Source organism: Giraffa tippelskirchi, chromosome 10 (assembly GCF_054371585.1).
Source record: "Giraffa tippelskirchi isolate mGirTip1 chromosome 10, T2T-mGirTip1v1.2.pri, whole genome shotgun sequence".
Lineage (NCBI taxonomy): Eukaryota > Metazoa > Chordata > Mammalia > Artiodactyla > Giraffidae > Giraffa > Giraffa tippelskirchi.
This window is the reverse complement of record NC_137284.1, coordinates 61,253,686-61,273,844: the sequence shown is the minus strand read 5'-3', so window position 1 is coordinate 61,273,844 and position 20,159 is coordinate 61,253,686. Positions and strand designations below refer to the sequence as shown.

The 20,159-nt window shown below is 42.4% G+C and overlaps 1 protein-coding gene and 1 non-coding gene across 7 annotated transcripts in view; one reads left to right on the top strand and one right to left on the bottom strand.

Annotated features, from left to right (window-relative positions):
• Positions 1-20,159, top strand: part of SLC25A13 (solute carrier family 25 member 13) — a 240,920-nt gene that overhangs the window by 10,406 nt on the left and 210,355 nt on the right. For all 6 annotated transcript variants that reach the window (XR_014066092.1, XM_081531535.1, XM_081531534.1 and 3 more), the window contains exon 2: positions 19,752-19,805. Coding sequence is in view for 5 of the 6 variants with exons in the window: in XM_081531535.1 (XP_081387661.1) it covers positions 19,752-19,805 (54 nt within the window). In the remaining variant the exon portion in view is untranslated. The remainder of the gene's footprint in view (positions 1-19,751; positions 19,806-20,159) is intronic.
• LOC145524935 (small nucleolar RNA SNORA70) lies at positions 13,325-13,459 on the bottom strand. The gene has a single exon (XR_014067965.1). It is a non-coding gene; the product is annotated as a small nucleolar RNA SNORA70 (small nucleolar RNA).

Sequence of the window (20,159 nt, the reverse complement as noted above, 5' to 3'; positions counted from 1 at the left end):
TTGTGAGTTGCACACAGGCAGCCTGGCCTGTCAATGCACATAACGACGGTACTGCATGGCCCTCTTGAGTTTACCTGGCTGCCCAGTGTGGCTTCATTATGTCCTGAGAATAAAAATGCATCTCATTAGCCAGATTCTGCCTCCTTGGTCTTGGCCGTTGTCTCACTTTTCCAGTGTTACCTCCTGCCCGTTCCCTACTCAACACCCTTCACAGCGGTTTGTATTATAAATGGGACATGTCCAACCCTGTTCAGATTCCCTGCCATAAAGCTGTGGCAACAGTGTAGCAGGAAAAAAAAGGAGGGGGGCCTGTTTGTTTGTTTAATTTAGAGCTCAGTCAGAAGCAGGAATGTTTCTTGTCTTTCCTCTACATTGGTGGGCAGATTTTGTTTTTTGTGTTTTTTTTTAGTTATTTCCTTCAGTTTTAGGAAAAAGTGGTTTTAATTGTGTTTTCTCTTTCCTTGAAGTATCTGTAAGGATGTTAAAACCCATACCCTAGTTTTCACAGTTGGTTTGTCCCGATTAAGATTCAGACACAGTCTGCACATGGCATTTAGTCGATATGTCTTTTAACTCTTGTGAATCTATAGGTTTGGCTCCCCATCTTTTTGTGTATCTGCTTGCAGTTTATTTGATGAGTGAATTGGGTCATCTTTCCTGTAGTTTCCCACAATTTGGACTTTGCTGACTACACCCCCCCGGTGTTCCTCTGTCCCCCAGTGTTTTCCTGACAATTGATAGTTAGATGTGGATGCTTGATTGAGTTTAAGGTTTTATTTATTTTTATTTTTTGTTTTTGGCTAGAATACTTCCTAGGTGGTTGCTGGCTGTCTCTCTCACGTTACTGGATCCTTGGTATTGGATACACACATCAGCAGGCACATAATTCCTGGTTATTTCCTCCGTTGTTATGTTTGGTGGGTGGGTTTGGATAGTGCCTTCCTAATCCACCAGCATTTTGCATAATGGTTTATTTTAGTTGGCTAGGTTTTAATATTCACAATTGTTCTTTCCGTGCATTGTGTTTATCCATCTTCTAAACACACACACGTGTGCCTGTGTGTTTGTAGACACGCATATATATATGTACACATCATGTATATTACAATGAGTGCGTCTCACAGTTAAAACAAATGGTGGCTATTAAAATCAATTGGCTATTAATTAAGGGGTATGGAGTTTGTGTTTGGGATGCTGAAATGGGTAGTGCTGATGATTGTACATTGTGAATGTACTCAATGCCACTGAGCTGTACACTTAAAATGTTAATTTTTATGGATGTTTTATAACTATAAAAACAAATCAGTTGAAAATGGATTGTAGCATACTGAATTTTTAAAAAAATCCATCATTCCATGACGATTATTCTTCCTCAAGAAGAATCAAAGTGAGATGGAGGTGGGGAGGGGAAATTCTTATTTTCTGAACAATGCCAACTAATAAAGTAGAAGTTATGATAGAACTAGAAAAAAAAATTATTTGGCAACCTGCAGGTAATAATTGATTCAGGCAAATGTCCTCAGTGAATGCTAAAATCTTCAGTAAAAGATTGTTGGAATTCTCTGTATCTCAGAGTGAAAGAGTTAGTCACTCAGTTGAGCCTGCCAGGCTCCTCGGTCCATGGGATTCTCCAGGCCAGAATACTGGAGTGGTAGTCATTCCCTTTTCCAGGGGATCTTTCCAACCCAGGAATGGAACCTGGGTCTCCTGCATTATAGGCAGATTCTTTACCGTCTGAACCACCAGGGAAGAGTATTTTCTTATAAATTACTTACCAACTACAAAGGGGAAAAGATACCATTATAACAGAGGACTCGGCCTCCATCTGTGATCCAATTTAACGTTACTGGAGACAGGGAGAAGCTAGCATGGAGCACCCACTGGTGTGATGTGATGGAAAATACACACTGTGACCTTTAGAGATTTCCTGCCAAAGTGTTGCATGTGAATCTAATCATGAGGAAACAATTATACATATCCAGAAAGTAGGACATTTCGTAAGACCTCTGGTCTGACTTTAAAAATGCCAGTCTTATGAATGAAAAGGCTCGAATAAAGGAGGCTCCCAAACAGACATGACAACCAAATGCAGCATTTGAAACTGGATCCAAAACAAATAAAAGAATGGCCCTGTTGGAGCCATTTGAATAAGGAGTTTATATTCAGTGATACTATATTAGTTGGCTGGGGCTGCCATAACAAAGTACCGCAGACTGAGTGGCCTAAACAACAGAAGTTTATTTTCCCGCAAACCTACAGGCTAGGAGTCCAAGATCAAGGTGTAGGCAGGGTTGGTTTCTTCTGAGGCCTCCCTCCTTGGCTCATGGATGGCCTTTGTCTCCTTGTGTCTTGACGTGGTCTTTCCTCTGTGCCTGTGTCCTAATTTCTTCTTGTAAGGACACCAGTCTTAATGGATTAAGGCCTACTTTAATGACCTCAATTTACCTTAACTACTACTTTGAGTATCCTGTCTCCAAATACAGGTATATTCTGAGGTCCTGGGGGCTAAGGCTTCAACATATGAACTTGGCGAGGGGAACACAGTTCAGTCCATAACAGATATTGAATCATTTTTAAATTGCCTTGGGGAAGAGAGTGATAATGATGTTCTGAAGGAAAATGGTCCTTGTTTTGTTTCTTATACTTTATGTTTTCCACTAGATTTTAAGCCGAGAACTGGGCTCTCACAGTACATGTTCCATAACATTCAGACACCGTTCGTCGAATTGTTCATCCACTTGGGGGTGCCACCCGTGGCAGAATGAAAGGGGGCAGATTTTTCTGTTGCATGTGTGTGGTTTGTCAGAAACTTTTCTCTTTCCCTAATAAACCATTTTTCTCAAGCCTCTCCATCCGTCACTGAACAAGCAAACAAAAAATACTAACTTGGAATACTTGAGGAGTTGTGTGTGAGTCACTTCCAAGAGCGTGCATGATGGGGAATGGAATCATAGCTGCAGAGTAAACCCCAGCAGGGATCTGGCCATTCAAGGTGAATGAATCTCCTTGACTACAAAGTAGCTGCTTCGGAAGGAGGCTCCTGGAGAAATGTGCTTCTGGCTGGATTAAAGGGAGACAGTTCCAGCAAGTCCGAACAGGATGTCTATTGCTGCTGTTTCAGACCAGCTGCTCCCAATAGCATATTGGGCCCTGCAGGTGGTTCAACCAGAAAGGCTGGTGATGTGTCAGCTCTCTTATCTGACTCTGCCAGGCCCCCTGGCAAGGACTTTCATTCCTTGTGAATCTTCACACACTTCTTTTTTTATGGTTGGCTCTGGGTCTTTGTTACCGCATGCGAGCTTTCTTTAGTTGCAGAGTGTGGGCCTCTCATTGCAGTGACTTCTCTTGTTGTGGAGCGTGGACTCTTGGGCGCATGGGCATCAGTAGTTGTGGCTCACCTGCTTAGTTGCTCCATGGCTTGTGGGATCTTCCTGGACGAGGGATCAAACCCACGTCTCCTGCATTGGCAGGCAGATTCCCGACCACTGGACCACCAAGGAGATCCCACGCACTTAGGTCATTGCAGGTTGATTTGGGTCTGCATTTCAGGATTCCACTTGCTTTCCATTGTGAACTGAGATGGGAATCTCAACTCCAGAAGTGAAAGGCAGCTCAGCCCCTGGTTTTCTTATGGTGGTTCTTGGAGATTTCTGTTAGTCTATGTTTGGTGTCCACCTGCAGCTTAAGAAGAGCCTGTCTTTGACCTTTGCCCGCTTTTCCATTGGGTTATTTGCCTTCTCATATTGACTTGCTCCAAAAGCGCTTTTAAATTAAGAACTTTGGCCTTTTGTCCTATTACACTTTATTTATCTATTTATTTTTGCAATTCTGTGATGTTTAACTGGCTCATACACACTTTCAACTTTTACAACCTTGTATGTTACATGTTTGGGCTTCCCTGGTGGCTCTGATGGTAAAGAATCTGCCTGCAATGCAAGAGACCCAGGTTCAAACCCTGGGTTGGGAAGATCCCCTGGAGAAGGGAATGGCTATTCACTCCAGAATTCTTTCCTGGAGAATTCCATGGAAAGAGGAGCCATTAATCTTTTCCTGTATGGCTCCTGCATTCTGGGTCATTTGTCATGTTTAAACACAGCTTTCCCTCTTAGTATTACACAAGAAACCACTCATGTTTGATATCAGATGAAAGGTAGGGAGCCAGTGTAATTTTTGTTGCTGTTCCATCCCACAAGGTCATGAACTCTCATTAGTGCCACATCATCAGCCAGTGCGACCTGCTGCCAGGTCGGCCCAGACACTCTGCTGGCTCAGACTCTGATTCATTCCAAAAGCCAAGAGAGCCTTGGATTAGGGCTCAGCTGTCCACTGATGACTCGGTCAACGGGGCTGCTATGAATACAGAAAGGTTGCAAGTAGCTGGGAAGCAGGGAACTGCTAGATTCTATCCCAGGTTATGCTACTTTCATTCAATCCTGATTCTCATTCTCTCTTTGTAACAGATGAGAAAAACAGTATGTCACATTGCTGGTTAGCAAGAGAATCAAAATTTAAACATTCACTTGCAAAGTCCATAAAATAGGGGCAAATAGCATTCTATGTGGGAAATCTGGTTAGAAAATCTTCCAGGAGGAACTGGCATATGACTTAAAACTTAAAAAAAAAATACCCCTTTTTTTTTAAACATCTCAGAATGGAAAGTTTCCATAGGAAATTAGAACAGCATAACAAACTCTATGTCCTTTTCCAGCCACTTTCAGTAGTTGTCAATATATGGCCGATGTTGTTAGTTTATACCACACCCTCTCTTGTCTTCCCATCCTCCTGAATTTTTCAAAGCAAACCCCCGACATCATACCTGTAAATATTACGGTATATCTCCAAAACAGATTTTTCCAAAGCACAACTGAAATATCATTGTCACATCAAAAAAAAAAAAATCAGTGCCTCTTCAGTATGATCAAATATCTATTCTGTACACATTTTACATATTTCCACTCTCATCTTGGAGAAGGAAATGGCAGCCCACTCCAGTATTCTTGCCTAGAGAATCCCACGGACAGAGGAGCCTGGCGGGCTACAGTCCATGGGGTCACAAAGAGTCAGACACGACTGAGTGACTAAACCGTCACTATCATCTTACAATTTTTAAAATTGTTTTTCGAATGGTCATCTAAATGAGGCCCAGGATTACAGTTGGTTGATGTGACCTAATTTTGTTTACTCTCCAGGTTCTCTGCTTGCTTAATCTCAGTTCTCTCTTCCTTTTGAAAGTCTTTATAACATAATGATTGAAATCACGAACTCGGTTCAAATTGTGGCTCTGGGCAAGTTACTCTACCTCTGTGTACCTCAGTTTCCTCATCTATAAACGGGCCAAGGTTGTTTTTCCTTCCTGGGTTATTGCGGGGGGCAGTTAATGCATTCATGTTTCTAAAGCTCAGAGCTGGGCCTGGACATAGAAAGCTTTGCAGAAGTGTGAGCTTCCAAGGGGGTTTGGAACCAGAGCACGTGCCCAGGGTCATGTTGGAAGTTGTGGGGGAGGGTGGAGGAGGACTTGCTCCAGTGAAATTGTGCACAGTCTTTGGGACGAGTATCCCAGCTTTGCAGAGGGCTCTTGTTCGTTTTCTTTTAACTTCTTCCTGGATTCTTGACTGTTCTTCAATTATATGATGCTGATATGCAGCAGAAATGTGAACAGGTAAGGTATTACTTAGTGAAAGCAACTTTCTATTGTCCTATGATTTGCTGCTTTCTCTTCCTCTGCATTTATTAAGTTAGCTATTCTCTCCCAGAAGCCATTTTAACTTCTGTGGCATTATCTGGGCTCCTGCAACCTGTGATCTCCTAAGTAGAACCTTTCAGCACTTTATAAATATGTCATATACTTTTTATATTCCTTTGTTCCCTATCAGAACATACATCCCAGTCTTCAGAACAGCACAATCAGTTTTATTCATTTAAGGAGCAGTAGTCATTTGACACTTGCTAATATGTAACAAATTATATTGGGAGTGGTAATTACAACTGCAGCTGGTTCCTAATTATACTGTAACCTTGATGCTTTAAAAAAAATTGAGACCGAGTTCAGCATATAATACTGAGAATAATATTCTGCATTGGGTAAATCTGCCATCCACCTAACCATGAGTGTTTATGTATCATAATGCCAAATCAAAAAAACTTTATTTTAAATTGCTTTCAGCTACAGTGTTGTCCAGTAGCACCATTCATAAGGATAGCATAAAGTCCCCCTCTCTGATTGCCAAATTCTTGGCACATCCTCCAGGTATTAATAGTATAGTTAGTGTGAAAACGACCTGGGCTCTAGGGTCATTATTGCTCTGTGATTTGCTACCACTCATTTAAGACCAAGTGTCTTAAATGCCACAGCTTTCTCATCTGGAGACTGGGGATATTTTGTTTGTTTGAACTTTTTATTCTGTTTTGAGATATAGCCAATTAACAATGCTGTGATAGTTTCAGGTGGACAGCAAAGGGGCTCAGCCACACATACACATGTATCCTTTCTCCCCCAAGCTCCCGTCCCATCTGGGCTGCCACATGACATTGAGCAGAGTTCCATGTGCTGTACAACAGATCCTTGTTGGTTATCCATTTTAAATATACAAGTGTGTACATGTCCATCCCAGACTCCCTAACTGTCCCTTCCCCCGGACAACCGTAAGTTTGTTTTCTAAGTCTGTGAGTGAAGACTTAGGGCTATTAATGGTTCTTCACTTTAGATAGTTTTGGTGATATTTAAGTGAGATCAGGCATAAAGCCTTTAGGACATGCCTGCTGCTGCTAAGTCACTTCAGTTGTGTCCGGCTCTGTGCGACCCCGTAGACGGCAGCCCACCAGCCTCCCCCATCCCTGGGATTCTCCAGGCAAGAACACTGGAGTGGGTTGCCGTTTCCTTCTCCAATGCATGAAAGTGAAAAGTGAAAGTGAGGTCGCTTAGTTGTGTCCAACTCATAGCGACCCCCTGGACTGCAGCCTACCAGGCTCCTCTGTCCATGGGATTTTCCAGGCAAGAGTACTGGAGTGGGTTGCCATTGCCTTCTCCTTTAGGACATGCCTAGCCTAGAGTTAGGGAGAAGGCAATGGCACCCCACTCCAGTACTCTTGCCTGGAAAATCCCATGTACGGAGGGGCCTGGTAGGCTTACAGTCCATGGGGTCGCTAAGAGTCAGACACGACTGAGCGACTTCACTTTCACTTTTCCCTTTCCTGCATTGGAGAAGGAAATGACAACCCACTCCAGAATTCTTGCCTGGAGAATCCCAGGGACAGCGGAGCCTGGTGGGCTGCTGTCTATGGGGTCACACAGAGTCGGACACGACTGAAGCGACTTAGCAGCAGCAGTAGCAGCCTAGAGTTAAGGGCCCAGTAAAAGTTAGCTGGTCAGTGTTAATTGCTGTAATCCAGTGATTGGTCTTAGTTCTGCCATCACTCTTAATTTGTGGTAGCATGTATCATCACATGCTTTGTACCAGCCGCTTGCTGATAAATTTGTCATCACCCCCCACCCCTCCCCCCGCCCCTGGAGGGTAGGGTCTCTGGTTATTTGGCGTTGTTCCCTTCATTCCTGGCGCTGGGCCTGGGACATGGGAGGCTTCCCATAGGTGGTTGTGTTTTCCTGCGTGAGCTAGTGGAGCAGTGCCGTCTCAGGCAGTGGTTCTCCCTGGGGGTGGAGTAGTTTTGCTCCCAGGGGAAAGCTGGTAACGTCTGGAGACTATTGGTTGTCATGTCTGGGAGAAGGGGTTGCTACTGGCATCTAATGATTAGAGGCCAGGGATGTTGCTAAACATCCTACGATGCACCAGACCCTCCTCCAAAATGAAGAATGATCCGACCTAAAATGTCAGTAGGGCCAAGATTGAGAAACCCTGGTCTAACCCTTGACTGCCTTAGGTTGTGGACCTGTGGAAAAGGCATGGGGCTTGGGGCCCATCGATTGTTTGTGTGCAGTTTTCTTAACTGTAAAATAAAAGAATCCAACCTATTTCAAGGAGACTTTGAAAAGAAAGGGGGATTATACAGATGTGTGCCTCGTGACTCTGCCTGATTCGTTTCACTTTGATAGATCCTGGCCATCCATGATCTTTTAAAAAAAATAGACACTAGTATTATTACTATTATTCTTATTTTGGAGTGGTTTTAGGTTCCTAGCAAAGTTTGAAGAAAGGTTGAGAGATTTTCTGTATACCTCCTGCCCCCAGGCATGCATAATCTCTCCCCTGTTATCATCATCCCCCATTAGAGTGGTTCATTTGTTACAGTTGGTGAACCTACACTGACACATCCTTTTCCCTCGAAGTCTGTAGTTTACATTACAGTTGACTCTTGATGTTGAACAGTCCTTGAACAAATTTTGTAATGATATGTATCCTTCATTATAGTATCACACAGAGTCTTTTCATTGCTCTGCCTGTTTGCCTCCCCTGATTCTCAACCCCTAGTGACTAAACTGCTGATCTTTTTACGGTCTCCATAGTTCAAGAATGTCCTATAGTTGGAATCATACATACGTAGCCTTTTCAGATTGGCTTCTTTCACTTAGTAATGTGCATTTAAATTTTGTGCATGTTTTGATAGCTCATTTTTAAGTGCTTAATAATATTCCATTGTCTGGATTATCCATTCACTGACTGAAAGACATCTTGGTTGCTTCCAACTTTTGACAATTACAAATAGAGCTGCTGTAAACATCCATCCATTCAGGTATTTGTGTGAACATAGTTTTCAACACCTTTGGGTGAATACTAAGCAGCATGAATGCTGGCTCATATGTTAAGGGTATGTTAGTTTTGTAAGAAACCTACAGTCTATCTTCCAAAGTCGCTGTACCATTTTGCATTCTTGATAGCAAACAGTGAGAGTTCCTTTTGCTGCACATCTTCACCAGTATTTGGTGTTGTCAGTGTCCCGGATTTTGGCCATTCTAGTAGGTATACAGTGGTATCTCCTTGTTTTAATTTGTATTTTCCTGATGACAGAAAATGTGGAGCATCTTTTCATATGCTCATTTGCTGTCTATATATCTTCTTTGGTAAGGTGTCTGTTAAGGTCTTTGGCCCATATTTTGACCTTAATTGAGTTGTTTGTTTTCTTGTTGTTGATTTTTGAGAGTTCTTTGTGTATTTTGGGTAACAGTTCTTTATTAACTATTCTTGTGTAAATACTTTATCCCAGTGTTCGCTTATCTTTACATTCTCTTGACAGTGTCTTTCACAGAGCAGAAGCTTCTCTTTTAACGAAGTCCAGCTTATGGATAATGCCTTTGGTGTTATATCCAAAAAATCATCCTCAAATGCCAAGACCATCTAAGTTTTCTCCTATGTTATCTGCTAAGAATTTTACATTTACGTCTGTGATCCATTTTGAGTTAATTTTTGTTAAGGGTGTAAGGTCTGTGTCTAGAATCATTTTTTGCATGTGGATGTTTTTGTTCAGTTGCTAGGTTGTGTCCAACTCTTTGCGACCCCGTGAACTGCAGCACGCCAGGCTCTCCTGTCCTCCACTATCTCCTGGAGTTTGCTCAAACTCATGTCTTTTGAGTCGGAGATGCTATCTAACCATCTAATCCTCTGCTGCCATCTTCTTCTTTTGCCTTCATTCTTTCTCAGCATCAGGGTCTTTTTCAATAAGTCAGCTCTTTGCATCAGGTGGCCAAAGGAGTGGCGTTTCAGCTTCAGCATCAGTCCTTGCAATGAACCTTCAGGACTGATTTCCTTTAGGCTTGACTCAGAAGTCTTCTCCAGAATCAGTTCTTCGACACTCAGCCTTCTTTATGGCCAAACTCTCACATCCATACGTGACTATGGAAAAACCATAGCTTTTGACCGTATGGATCTTTGTCAGCAAAGTGATGTCTCTGCTGTCTAGGCTTGTCATAGCTTTTCTTCTAAGGAGCAAATGTCTTTTAATTTCATGAATGCATGTGGATGTACAGTACCATTTGTTGAAGAGACTATCTTTGATCCTTTGTAAAGATTAGTTGACTTTATTTGTGAAGGTCTACTTCTAGGCGGGCTTCCCTTGTGGCCCAGCTGATAAAGAATCTTCCCGCAGTGTGGAAGACCTGGGTTTGATCTCTGGGTTGGAAGATCCCCTGGAGAAGGGATAGGCTACCCACTCCAGTCTGGCCTGGAGAATTCCAGGGACTGTGTAGTCCATGGGGTCGAAGAGTTTGACACAACTGAGCGAGTTTCACTTTCACTTTTCTTTTTCATGTCTAGGCTTTCTATCATGTTAGATTTAGAATTGTTATGTCTTTTTGGAAAATTGACCCCATTGTCATTATATATTGTCTCTCTTTATCCCTGTTAACTTTCCTTGCTTTAAAGTGGGCTCTGCCTGAAAGTAATATAGCTACTCTGCTGTCTTTTGGTTAGTGTGTTCATGGTATGTCTTTCTCTGTTCATTTACTGTTAATCTATATGTGTCTTTTATTTTTTTTTGTAGATGGCATATAGCTGGGTCGTATTTTTTGATGCATTCTAACAGCCCCTGTCTTTCAATTAATTGGTACATTGATGTTTAAAGTGATTTTGGTTATCCTCCTTGGTGTCCTCTAATCTTTGTGTATCTGTGGTTTGGTGTCTGACTTTGATTGAGTGGAAATTCTGCATCATTGTTACTTCAAATATTCCTTCTATTCCTCTCTTCTCCTCTGGTATTTCCATTACATGTATATGACAGTGTTTTGTAGTTGTCCCACAGTCTTGGATATTTAGTTCTGTTTTTGTTTGTTTGCTTTCAGTCTTTTTTTCCCCTTGCTTTCCAGTTTTGGAGATTTCTATTGAAATATTATCAGAATATTCTTTCTTTCTTAGAATTTCCATTTTTCTGCTTACATCACTGTTCTGTTCATGCATGCTGTCTACCTTATCCATCAGAACCTTAGCATGTTAATCATAGTTGTTTTAAATTCCTAGTCTGATAATCTCAACATTCCTGCCATATTTGAGTCTGGTTTTAATGCTCACTCTGTCTCTTCAGATTGTGCTGTTTGGCCTTTTGGTATTTTTTTCGATTTTTTTTTTTTGCTTGATATTCAGATGTGATGTACTGGATAAAAGGAACTGCTGTAACTGGTCCTTTGGTGTTCTGAGGCTAGGGTGTAGAGGGAGAGGAAATGTTCTGTAGTCCTGTGACCAGGTCCCAGTTCAGTAGAGAGCCCGTGTCCCTGGACAATGTACTTCACAAGTGTTTCTCAGTTTCTCTTCCCCTCAGGTGGAGAGGATGGCTGAAGGTGGCTGGCGTTGGGTATTGCCTTTCCTCTGGTTAACTGGCTCCGGTAATACTCCAGCAGGTTAGGTGCCTATGAAATAATTTCTTCTGAAGCAGAGCTTGTTAAAAAAAAACAGGGTGCTCTTGTGCATTTCAGCTTGATTCCTTTTCCTTTCAGGTAGTCTTTCTCTGATAGTCATTGAGAGCCAAGTTGAGTTCCAGGAGGTAAAACTCACAAAAGTGTGGAGAATCCATGATGTCTAGGTCCACCTAGAGTTTTGTAAGGTCTTTTCTTGTCCACACTGAGCCTCCAGCAGTTGTCCATCTGCGGCTCAAAGTTACCTACTCTTGACACTGGTTCCTGCAGAGGTTTCAGCTGATGGGTTTCAGCTCTGGTAAGTTGTGATTTTCTGGTTCTGCCTTTCTGTCTCCATTTTGGGGGGCAGTGGTTTGCTTGGTGACTTTACCTCTGATACATCTAGGGAGAGTAGTTGATTTTTCAGCACTTGAGCTTTTTACTTATTTTTATGACAGATTGACCTTTTCTAAGCCCCTTGCATGCTGGACTGGAAACCAGAAATCTCCCCATCATCTTTTGACTGCCTTTCCTATATTGGAGAAAATCCCCACATTACAAGGTCTGCCTGTCAGAACATGAGTCAGAACTCAGGTCCCATCTTTCCCTGCAGCCAGGGCACAGGCCGGTGATCTGGCTTTGCCGAGTGGATGCTCAATGTGAGTTTCATTTGGAAGAGGGCAGGTAGCTCAAGTGGTAAAGAATCTGCCTGTCAGTGCAGGAGACATGGGTTTGATTCCTAGGTAAGGAACACCCTCTGGAGGAGGAAAATACTAGCCATCCAGTGTTCTTACCTGGAAAATCCCATGGATAGAGGGGCCTAGAAAGCTAGAGTCCATGGGGTCACAGAGAGTCTGACATGACTGAACACACACAAACACACACAAAGCAGCTTGTGTGTCAAGCTGCCATTTCAGCTGACCTAACAGGCAGCCTCGGAGAAGGCGATGGCACCCCACTCCAGTGTTCTTTCCTGGAGAATCCCATGGACGGAGGAGCCTGGTAGGCTACAGTCCATGGGGTCGCTAAGAGTCAGACACAACTGAGCGACTTCACTTTCACTTTTCACTTTCATGCACTGGAGAAGGCAATGGCAACCCACTCCAGTGTTCTTGCCTGGAGAATCCCAGGGATGGCGGAGCCTGGTGGGCTGCCCTCTATGGGGTCGCACAGAGTCAGACACGACTGAAGTTACTTAGCAGCAGCAACAGGCAGCCTAGGCAACCTGCTTTTGTTGTGGGTTCTGAGGTGGGTTTCTCACCTCAGATTCTGGGATAGTTTTAAGCATCATTGGTGGCCCCGTTAGCCTCAAGGTGATTGATTCTCCAGGCTTCCTAACAAGACTGTGATCATCCAATAGAATTTTAATTTTCTCCTTAGCCTTTCATCTTTTGTTGCTTATTTCTAAGTTGAATACACGTTGGACCTACTTCCTCATCTTCCATTCTTATTTGGGATTAGAAATAGATAGCTGTGTTTTTGGCTTCTGTTTGTTAACAGTAGCTGTTAATCACTACTAGCCTTATGTATCACTCTGTAATTCACAGAGCACTTTTTCTTCATCCTAGTTAATCCTCAAGATAACTTTATGAAATAGATAAGTAACTTTTGTCATTTTGCCCTGTTGTTGTTTTTTGACAGGGAAGTAGGATTTATTGGTAGGCATGAGGAAGGCGGGAACAATGCCAACACTCTCATGAGTGCCGGGGCCACCATTTGTCCAGAGGGCCACGGTTAGGGACGGATCTGACCCCACAGCCATCTAGGATGAGCCGCTTTTCTGCCACCATATTTTCAAATTCATCCGCATTAAATTTAGTAAATCCTTACTTCTTGGAGATGTGGATCTTCTGGTGGCCAGGGAACTTGAACCTGGTCCTGCAGATGGCCCCAGTCACAGGCTCCTTGTTCTGCACCTTGGTGCAGATGGACATTAAGACTTGTCCAGTGTGGACCGTGGCCACTGCCCTGGGACTTTCCAAAGAAACCAGGCATACATGTCTGGAGCCTACATTGGGGACAGCATGCCAGCTGTGAATGTGCAATGGGAAGGGTTGTCTCCAAGGTCCCTTAGGGCAGCCTCTGCAGGCAACAGGCTGTGTACACTGCTGAGGAGGCTGCTATTTGCAGCCATTGTACACTGGGCCCCTCTGGGGAAAAGAACATAGTCGACTTAATTGGCTGCAAAGCATTTTGCCCTTTTTATAGATGAGGAAACTAAAACTTGGAGATGCTAACTGACTTGTCCAAGATCACCAAGTTAGCAACATACTGAAACCCCAAACCTGGTGATATTTGCTTATGACACGATGAGCAAGCAATGCTTTCTCCATAAGGAGTTGAAAATATAAAGAGACAAATGTCTACTTCAGAGAAGACTTATACTGTCTCTTGTCAAATTTTTAGTCTTGGGAACATTTACTGGAATGTTAGCTTTAGCTTAATAATAATAAAATCTAAATTTAGAGTGTTTAAAGTTATTTTGGCATAACAGCACCCACAGCTAAAACACTGCCATTCATTTCTTAATTGCTGTACTCTGCTTCTTCATACAGAAATTTAGTGGTGATGGCTTTATCATTGTCTAATGTTTGTCTACAACCCATTTCATAAACTACTGAATCCTTCCGATAAAATATTTCCACATCCCTGAAATAACCCACTTGCGTAGTTACCCAGTGGGTTAACATTTGTGGTGTCTGCTGCTTTACAAGTCAACTGTTGAGTGACTTGAACATTTGAGGGTTGACTACACAGAAAGGTTGTGGTTTGAATACTGCTTAACATGATATCTTGCTTGTATATTAATTCCAGTAACTTTTTATAGTTACTGCTCTTCATTTATTACACCATAGGGGAACCATAGGATGAGGAATGAGTGATTCAGTGAAGTCAATGAAAGCTTAGTTTTCTTAAATATGATGAGACACTTCATTTTTATCCCTCTTGAGTGAATGGTAACTGTGGTTTTGGGGAATTTCAAACTTTCTTTTACAGCTACTGATTGTATCAGTCAAGGTTCACTTGCAGAGAACAGAATCCACTCTAGCTGGTTTAAGCAGAGGGAAATTTATTACAGGGTGTTAAATGGCTTATGGAATTTGTTGGAAAGGTGAAGAAACAAACTTCAGGTTGAGCTCTTAGGAGTGACTTGCAGAGCCTCACTTCGGAGCAGGCCACCAGGGGAGCATTTGCCTTTTGTGCAGTCATGAAACTGCCCACCAAACCGGGAGTGTTTCAGAACTATGCTGCTGCTGACATGACAGGAGGAAGACTAGACACTTCCATCTGCCACAGGAAGATCAGCCAATTCCAAGGATGATGCTTACTGGCAGAAACAGCAAAGGCATGGCCTCTACCTTCCAAATTTTGGCTTTCCAAAATTTGCCTCCCACATCTCACTTAGCTTCCTCTAATTGACAGCACCTAGGCCACATAGCTGCAAGGGATTCTGGGAAATGTAGTTTAACCTTCCAGTCTCTGCAGTATAGGAAGATAACGTGGGAAAAAAGAGCAACCGCAGCTTCTGAGTTATTAGGTCACACACAGTTGTGCTTTCCATGAGATTAGGGACCACCCACTAAGAAGGTTTCTCCCACCTCTCCGTTTTCTGCTTGTCAGTGCACACAAACAAGCATGCATGTGCTTACACACACACACAGAGTAGCTTTTGATGAGCTGCCTCTCTAGTTTTCACTTCATATCTAAAGTAAACAATTACTTCATGACACTAGAATTTTCAGCATAAGTCTGAGCTTATCTTGCCTTTCAGACCTTTCAGGTTTGGGAGGGTGATGGAAGAACTGTTGCTGAGTGAGGTAGCAAGCTGAATGAGGTCTGGTGTCCTGGGTTCTAACCCAGTGGTTCTCAGCCTGGTCCATCATCATCTTGTGGTGAAACTTTAAAGGTACCCATTCCAGAGATTTTAATTCAGTTGGACTTTGCTGTCTAATTTGATCAGCCTGGGGATTGATAAAACCCCAAAGCCCTGAGGCTGTGCAAACATGCAGCCAGGGCAGTGGATCTCAAGCCCAGTTAGACAGGATTTTACATTAACTACAGCTGTGGTTCTTACACTTTACAAACATCAAGATCACCTGGAGGACTTGTTAAACCATAGATTGCTTGATCCCGCCCCCAGAGTTTCTGATTTGGTAGATTTGGGGCGGAGTGTGAGAATTGGCAGTTCCATTGGCCTAACAGGAGCTACCTGTTTTCCTTGTAAAAATTTGATTTCTACTCACCTGGAAGTTTTTCTTTAAGAATATGTTCAGAGCTCCTACTTAGTTTCTGACCTTTACTGGAGCAGGGGACGTGGAAGAGCAAGGTGTCTGCGAGGAGATTGCGGTCTTACATGGCTTGAGCTTCCCAGTGTAAGAAGAGAGCTTTTCTGCCTGTTTTCTTCTTCAAATTAATATCCCTGATTTTTTTGTAGGTTATGTTTGTTTCCTCTCAACACCCCTGGTTAGACTTAGCAACCATTTTAAGTGCACAGTTCCGTACCTCTGCAGTTTGTTAAAGCGATGAACCCTCAACTGAGTCTTCATTCCAGTGTAAGAAAGCCAGTTTAAATAATACTCCTACATGTAGAAAAATCTTTTCTGGTGTCTTCCTCTGTTTGGCTTCTGTAACTCATATTAAAATGAAAGTGAATTTATTTGTCCTCAAAAATATCTTTCTGGGTTTCCTTGCCATGAGTCCCACTGCCCACTTTTTAAAACCAGTCCTTCAAGTTATATTATTGTTGGCTGTTTTGTTTTTTTTTGTATTTGGAATGTGTCTAGCCAGTATGTGTGTTTTGCAAATGCTATTGATAACCTATTTAAACTGTTATTTATAATGTTTGTCTTGTCAAAAATGTTACATATTCAGTGATTCTCAAACTTTGCCCTGTGAAACATACTTTGGGGGAATTGACCTGAAATTCCTATACTGTTATTAAACAAAATAAAGGTCTCCCAGTTTAATCCCCCCCACCTGCTTTCTTCCTTAACCTCCACTTGGTGTGAATGTTATGTGCTTGTGTATAAAATTCTTTATTAAGTAGCAAGTGGTGATATTTCATAGTCGTCTGCCAAGAATCCTTTTTCTTCTTGGTGATTTACTCCCTAACAATGTTTGAAAATTACTTTATTTAAAACTTTTAAATAGAGTGTCCAACTCTGTGCAACCCCATTGATGGCAGCCCACCGGGCTCCTCTGTCCTTGGGATTCTCCAGGCAAGAATACTGGAGTGGGTTGCCATTTTCTTCTCACAATAGCTGTAAATATTTACATGCTATTAGTATTTGAGAAATATATACTTGTATATAAAACAATGAAAATTAGCCTTTGGAGAAAAACCTAAAGTTTGCTGCTGCTGCTAAGTTGCTTCAGTCGTGGCCGACTCTGTGTGACCCCATAGACGGCAGCCCACTAGGCTCCTCTGTCCCTGGGATTCTCAAGGCAAGAATACTGGAGTGGGTTGCCATTTCCTTCTCCAATGCATGAAAGTGAAAAGTGAAAGTGAAGTCGCTCAATCGTGCCCGTCTCTTTGCGACCCTATGGACTGCAGCCTACCAGGCTCCTCTGTCCATGGGATTTTCCAGGCAAGAGTACTGGAGTGGGTTGCCATTGCCTTCTTCGACCTAAAGTTTGAGAATCTTCTAAAGCCTGATGAACTACGGCTTGTCAGGTGATGCAACGTGAGCTTGCCTGAACAGGTGTTCTGAGTTGGCTTAAAACGGGAAGGTCACAGAGCTAGTGAGTTGAGAGCTCAGGTCTGCCCCCCCACAATCAAGGGCAGTCTGATACTGGAGCATGTTCTTAATCATAGCACTGGATGGACACTACAAACTGGTGGTACTAGGAGAAACTGGGAGAGTCTTGATTTTTCAGTTCAGTCACTTAGTCGTGTCCAACTCTTTGCGACCCCATGAACCGCAGCATGCCAGGCCTCCCTGTCTATCACCAACTCCCGGAGTCCACCCAAACTCATCTCCATCGAGTCGGTGATGCCATCCAACCATCTCATCCTCTTCCGTCCCCTACTCCTCCTGCCCTCAATCTTTCCCAGCATCAGGGTCTTTTCAAATGAGTCAGCTCTTTGCATCAGGTGGCCAGAGTATTGGAGTTTCAGCTTCAACCTCAGTCCTTCCGGTGAACACCCAGGACTGATCTCCTTTAGGATGCGATGGTCTTGATTTTTAGGCATGTGCTATTTTATATTAGGGATAACATAAGCTATGGTCAATTTAAAGCCGCCTATAATGTGACTCAGTGAGAAGACCAGCACAGTAGGGGATGGAAGATTTGGAACTTGACCTCCGCTCAGAAAACACTTAGAAATGTCAGCAAAAATTGTTGCTAAATCTGACTTTCAGGGAAATAAGTGACCCTTTCTGAGTCTTGGTTTCCCCTTCTGTCAAATGAGAGCAATAATATGCTCTGTTTGAGTCTCAGGTCTGCCATGAGGATCCAGTGACGTCATAGTCCTGCTCTGAAAACTTTTTAAGTGTTCTGTGCACATTAGGTGACATGGCTTAGCAGCGTTGGGCCGCCATATGGATGAGTTTCTCCTGTGCGCTCCACCCTGGGAGAGTTACAGACTGAAAGCTTGCTTTCTCTCAAAGAGGTGTAGTCCTGGCGGTGAGCGATGACTGTGCATTCTGGGATCAGTAAGGAGAAGGATGCTGTGGGAGTTGAGGGCGGGGGAAGTTCACTCTGAAATAGCATTGCCCAGGGAAGGCTTTATGAAGTGTGTGTGGCAGAGTGAATTAATCTGATTTTAAAGGATGTGTTATTTAGATGGAGCAAGAATAGTTCACTTTGTGGAAACTTACCTTTGCTTTTAGAAGGAAACCCAATTAAGTGCTGAGGGTCACCATATGCCTTTTTCAAAAATGTTACTTATGGTCTTGAGATGTAGAACTTGGAGGGAATTTCTTTTCTCTTGAAGAAGAGGGTGGAAACTTCTCATGCTGTCTCATCCCCAGTAGTGTCTGTCCTCCCCACCTTTCTCAGAATATAGACCCGAACGGAGGGGATCTTGTGAGACTCTCAGCAGCACTATCATCAGTCTTAGGTTGGTTTTGCAGTTGATTTTTATATATATTTTTTCTCCTTAATTGAATAGCAGAGAACACTCAGTGATTGAGGATTTTAAAAAGATTACAAATTCTCATGGATAAAAATAGCATCGGTGGTTACAAGGACTCAGCCGAAGTTAGGAGTTATCAGTCTTGGTTTGGGAAACAAGGTGACCAGCTAACTGGTTTCAGGAAAACTGCCTCTCCTATTCCAATGATTAGTTAATAAAATTATTCCTGACAGTGGCGGGCCAAGGAGCTCAGGCAGTTACATATTTCAAGACAGAGAACCCATTGTCCAAAGATCTCAGGAGAGCCTTTGCAAACACACCGAAGGGATTTAGAACAATTTGCATAAATCTCCCCATGGATGGCGACATGGCTCCAGTATTGGGGTGGTTCCAGGAACCCCTCCTTGGCTGTATCATGGGGTGATGCTGTGCTTGGGGAGAGTTCAGTCTCATGATGGTTTCTGCCAGCAGGATTGGGTGATGGGACACTGAATAAGCCCACTGTTTGGTTCCACATAAGGACTCTTTTGTGTTGGCCTGGGGCAGCCATGTTCAAGTTTGTCTTCTCTTTCCCCAGTGATGTTTTTGGACTTTGTGGGCTGGAGAATTAAGCACAACACCTATTCTGAGCTAATCTGTCAAACTTTGCTCTTGAAAGGTAACCATAGCCCCTTGTATTCCAGAACGTGGTAAATAATAATCATACATTTGGAGACTTATGGTTTCTTTTTGTTGTTGTTGAAATACAGTTGATTTACAACATTAGTTTCAGGTGTACAACATTGTTCAATATTTTTATGGATTATATTCCATTTAAAGTTATTCGAAAACAATGGTTATATTTCCCAATGCTGTACAATTGGAGACTTCTGGATTTTATTTATAAAGCTGGGGAGAGAGGCTACTGCTGGACATGACCAGATTGCTGGATGTTCATGCCTGTCCATTGTGGAACCATGGGTATTAATTGCATTCTGTCTGTGAATATTATTTGCCTTGCCCACTAACTTCTCTAAAAACCACGTTTTCTTGCATACTTAACAAGTTGTACTTTAATATTTAGTATTCCCCTGTAAAAGGGTTTGGGTCACTCTGGATTGAAGTTTAAAATGCCAGGTGGTTTAAAGTCTGTTTTAACTTTTCTTTTTTTCTTATTCGTTTTGGAAAAAAATGATATATATTAAATACTGCATATTAGGAGCTTTTGTTTCTTGTATGGAATATTATCATTCTAGAAGCCTCAAAATCCAGAGAGTAGTTTAAGCACTGGGTAAATTTAGTGCTTTAAGTGCAGAAATGAAATTCGCAGATTTCTAACCTGGAGTTTATTTTCTTTCAGTCTGCGAGCTTGATTTCTCAGCTTTGTTCTAATAATATAAACATTTTTATGTTTATTTATAGGTGGCTTTAACCAAGAGAGCAGATCCAGCTGAACTTAAAACAATATTTTTGAAGGTCAGTATAAAGGAATCTGTTTTGTTTCTTATTTGTGTTCTACAACTTTTAAAGATTATTTTCAAGCAGCTCTTTATTTCGTTGTTACATTTTTAAAAACATCCCCAGAAGTACCTTTACTTAAGACTTGTAAAAGAGATCCTTTACAATTTTATATCTGTCTTTGAAAATGTATCACTTACTTGTAGGTGACTGTTTGTGATGGCTGCATGGTTCACATTTTACTTTCTCTTGTCTCACATGACGTTCAGTACCGGAAAGGAGTTGTTGGGGAGTTTAGTCTCACAACCAGTTGACCTTTCCAAGATTGTCCTGTACAGCAGATGATACTAAAGCTTTCCGTCCTAAGAAGTT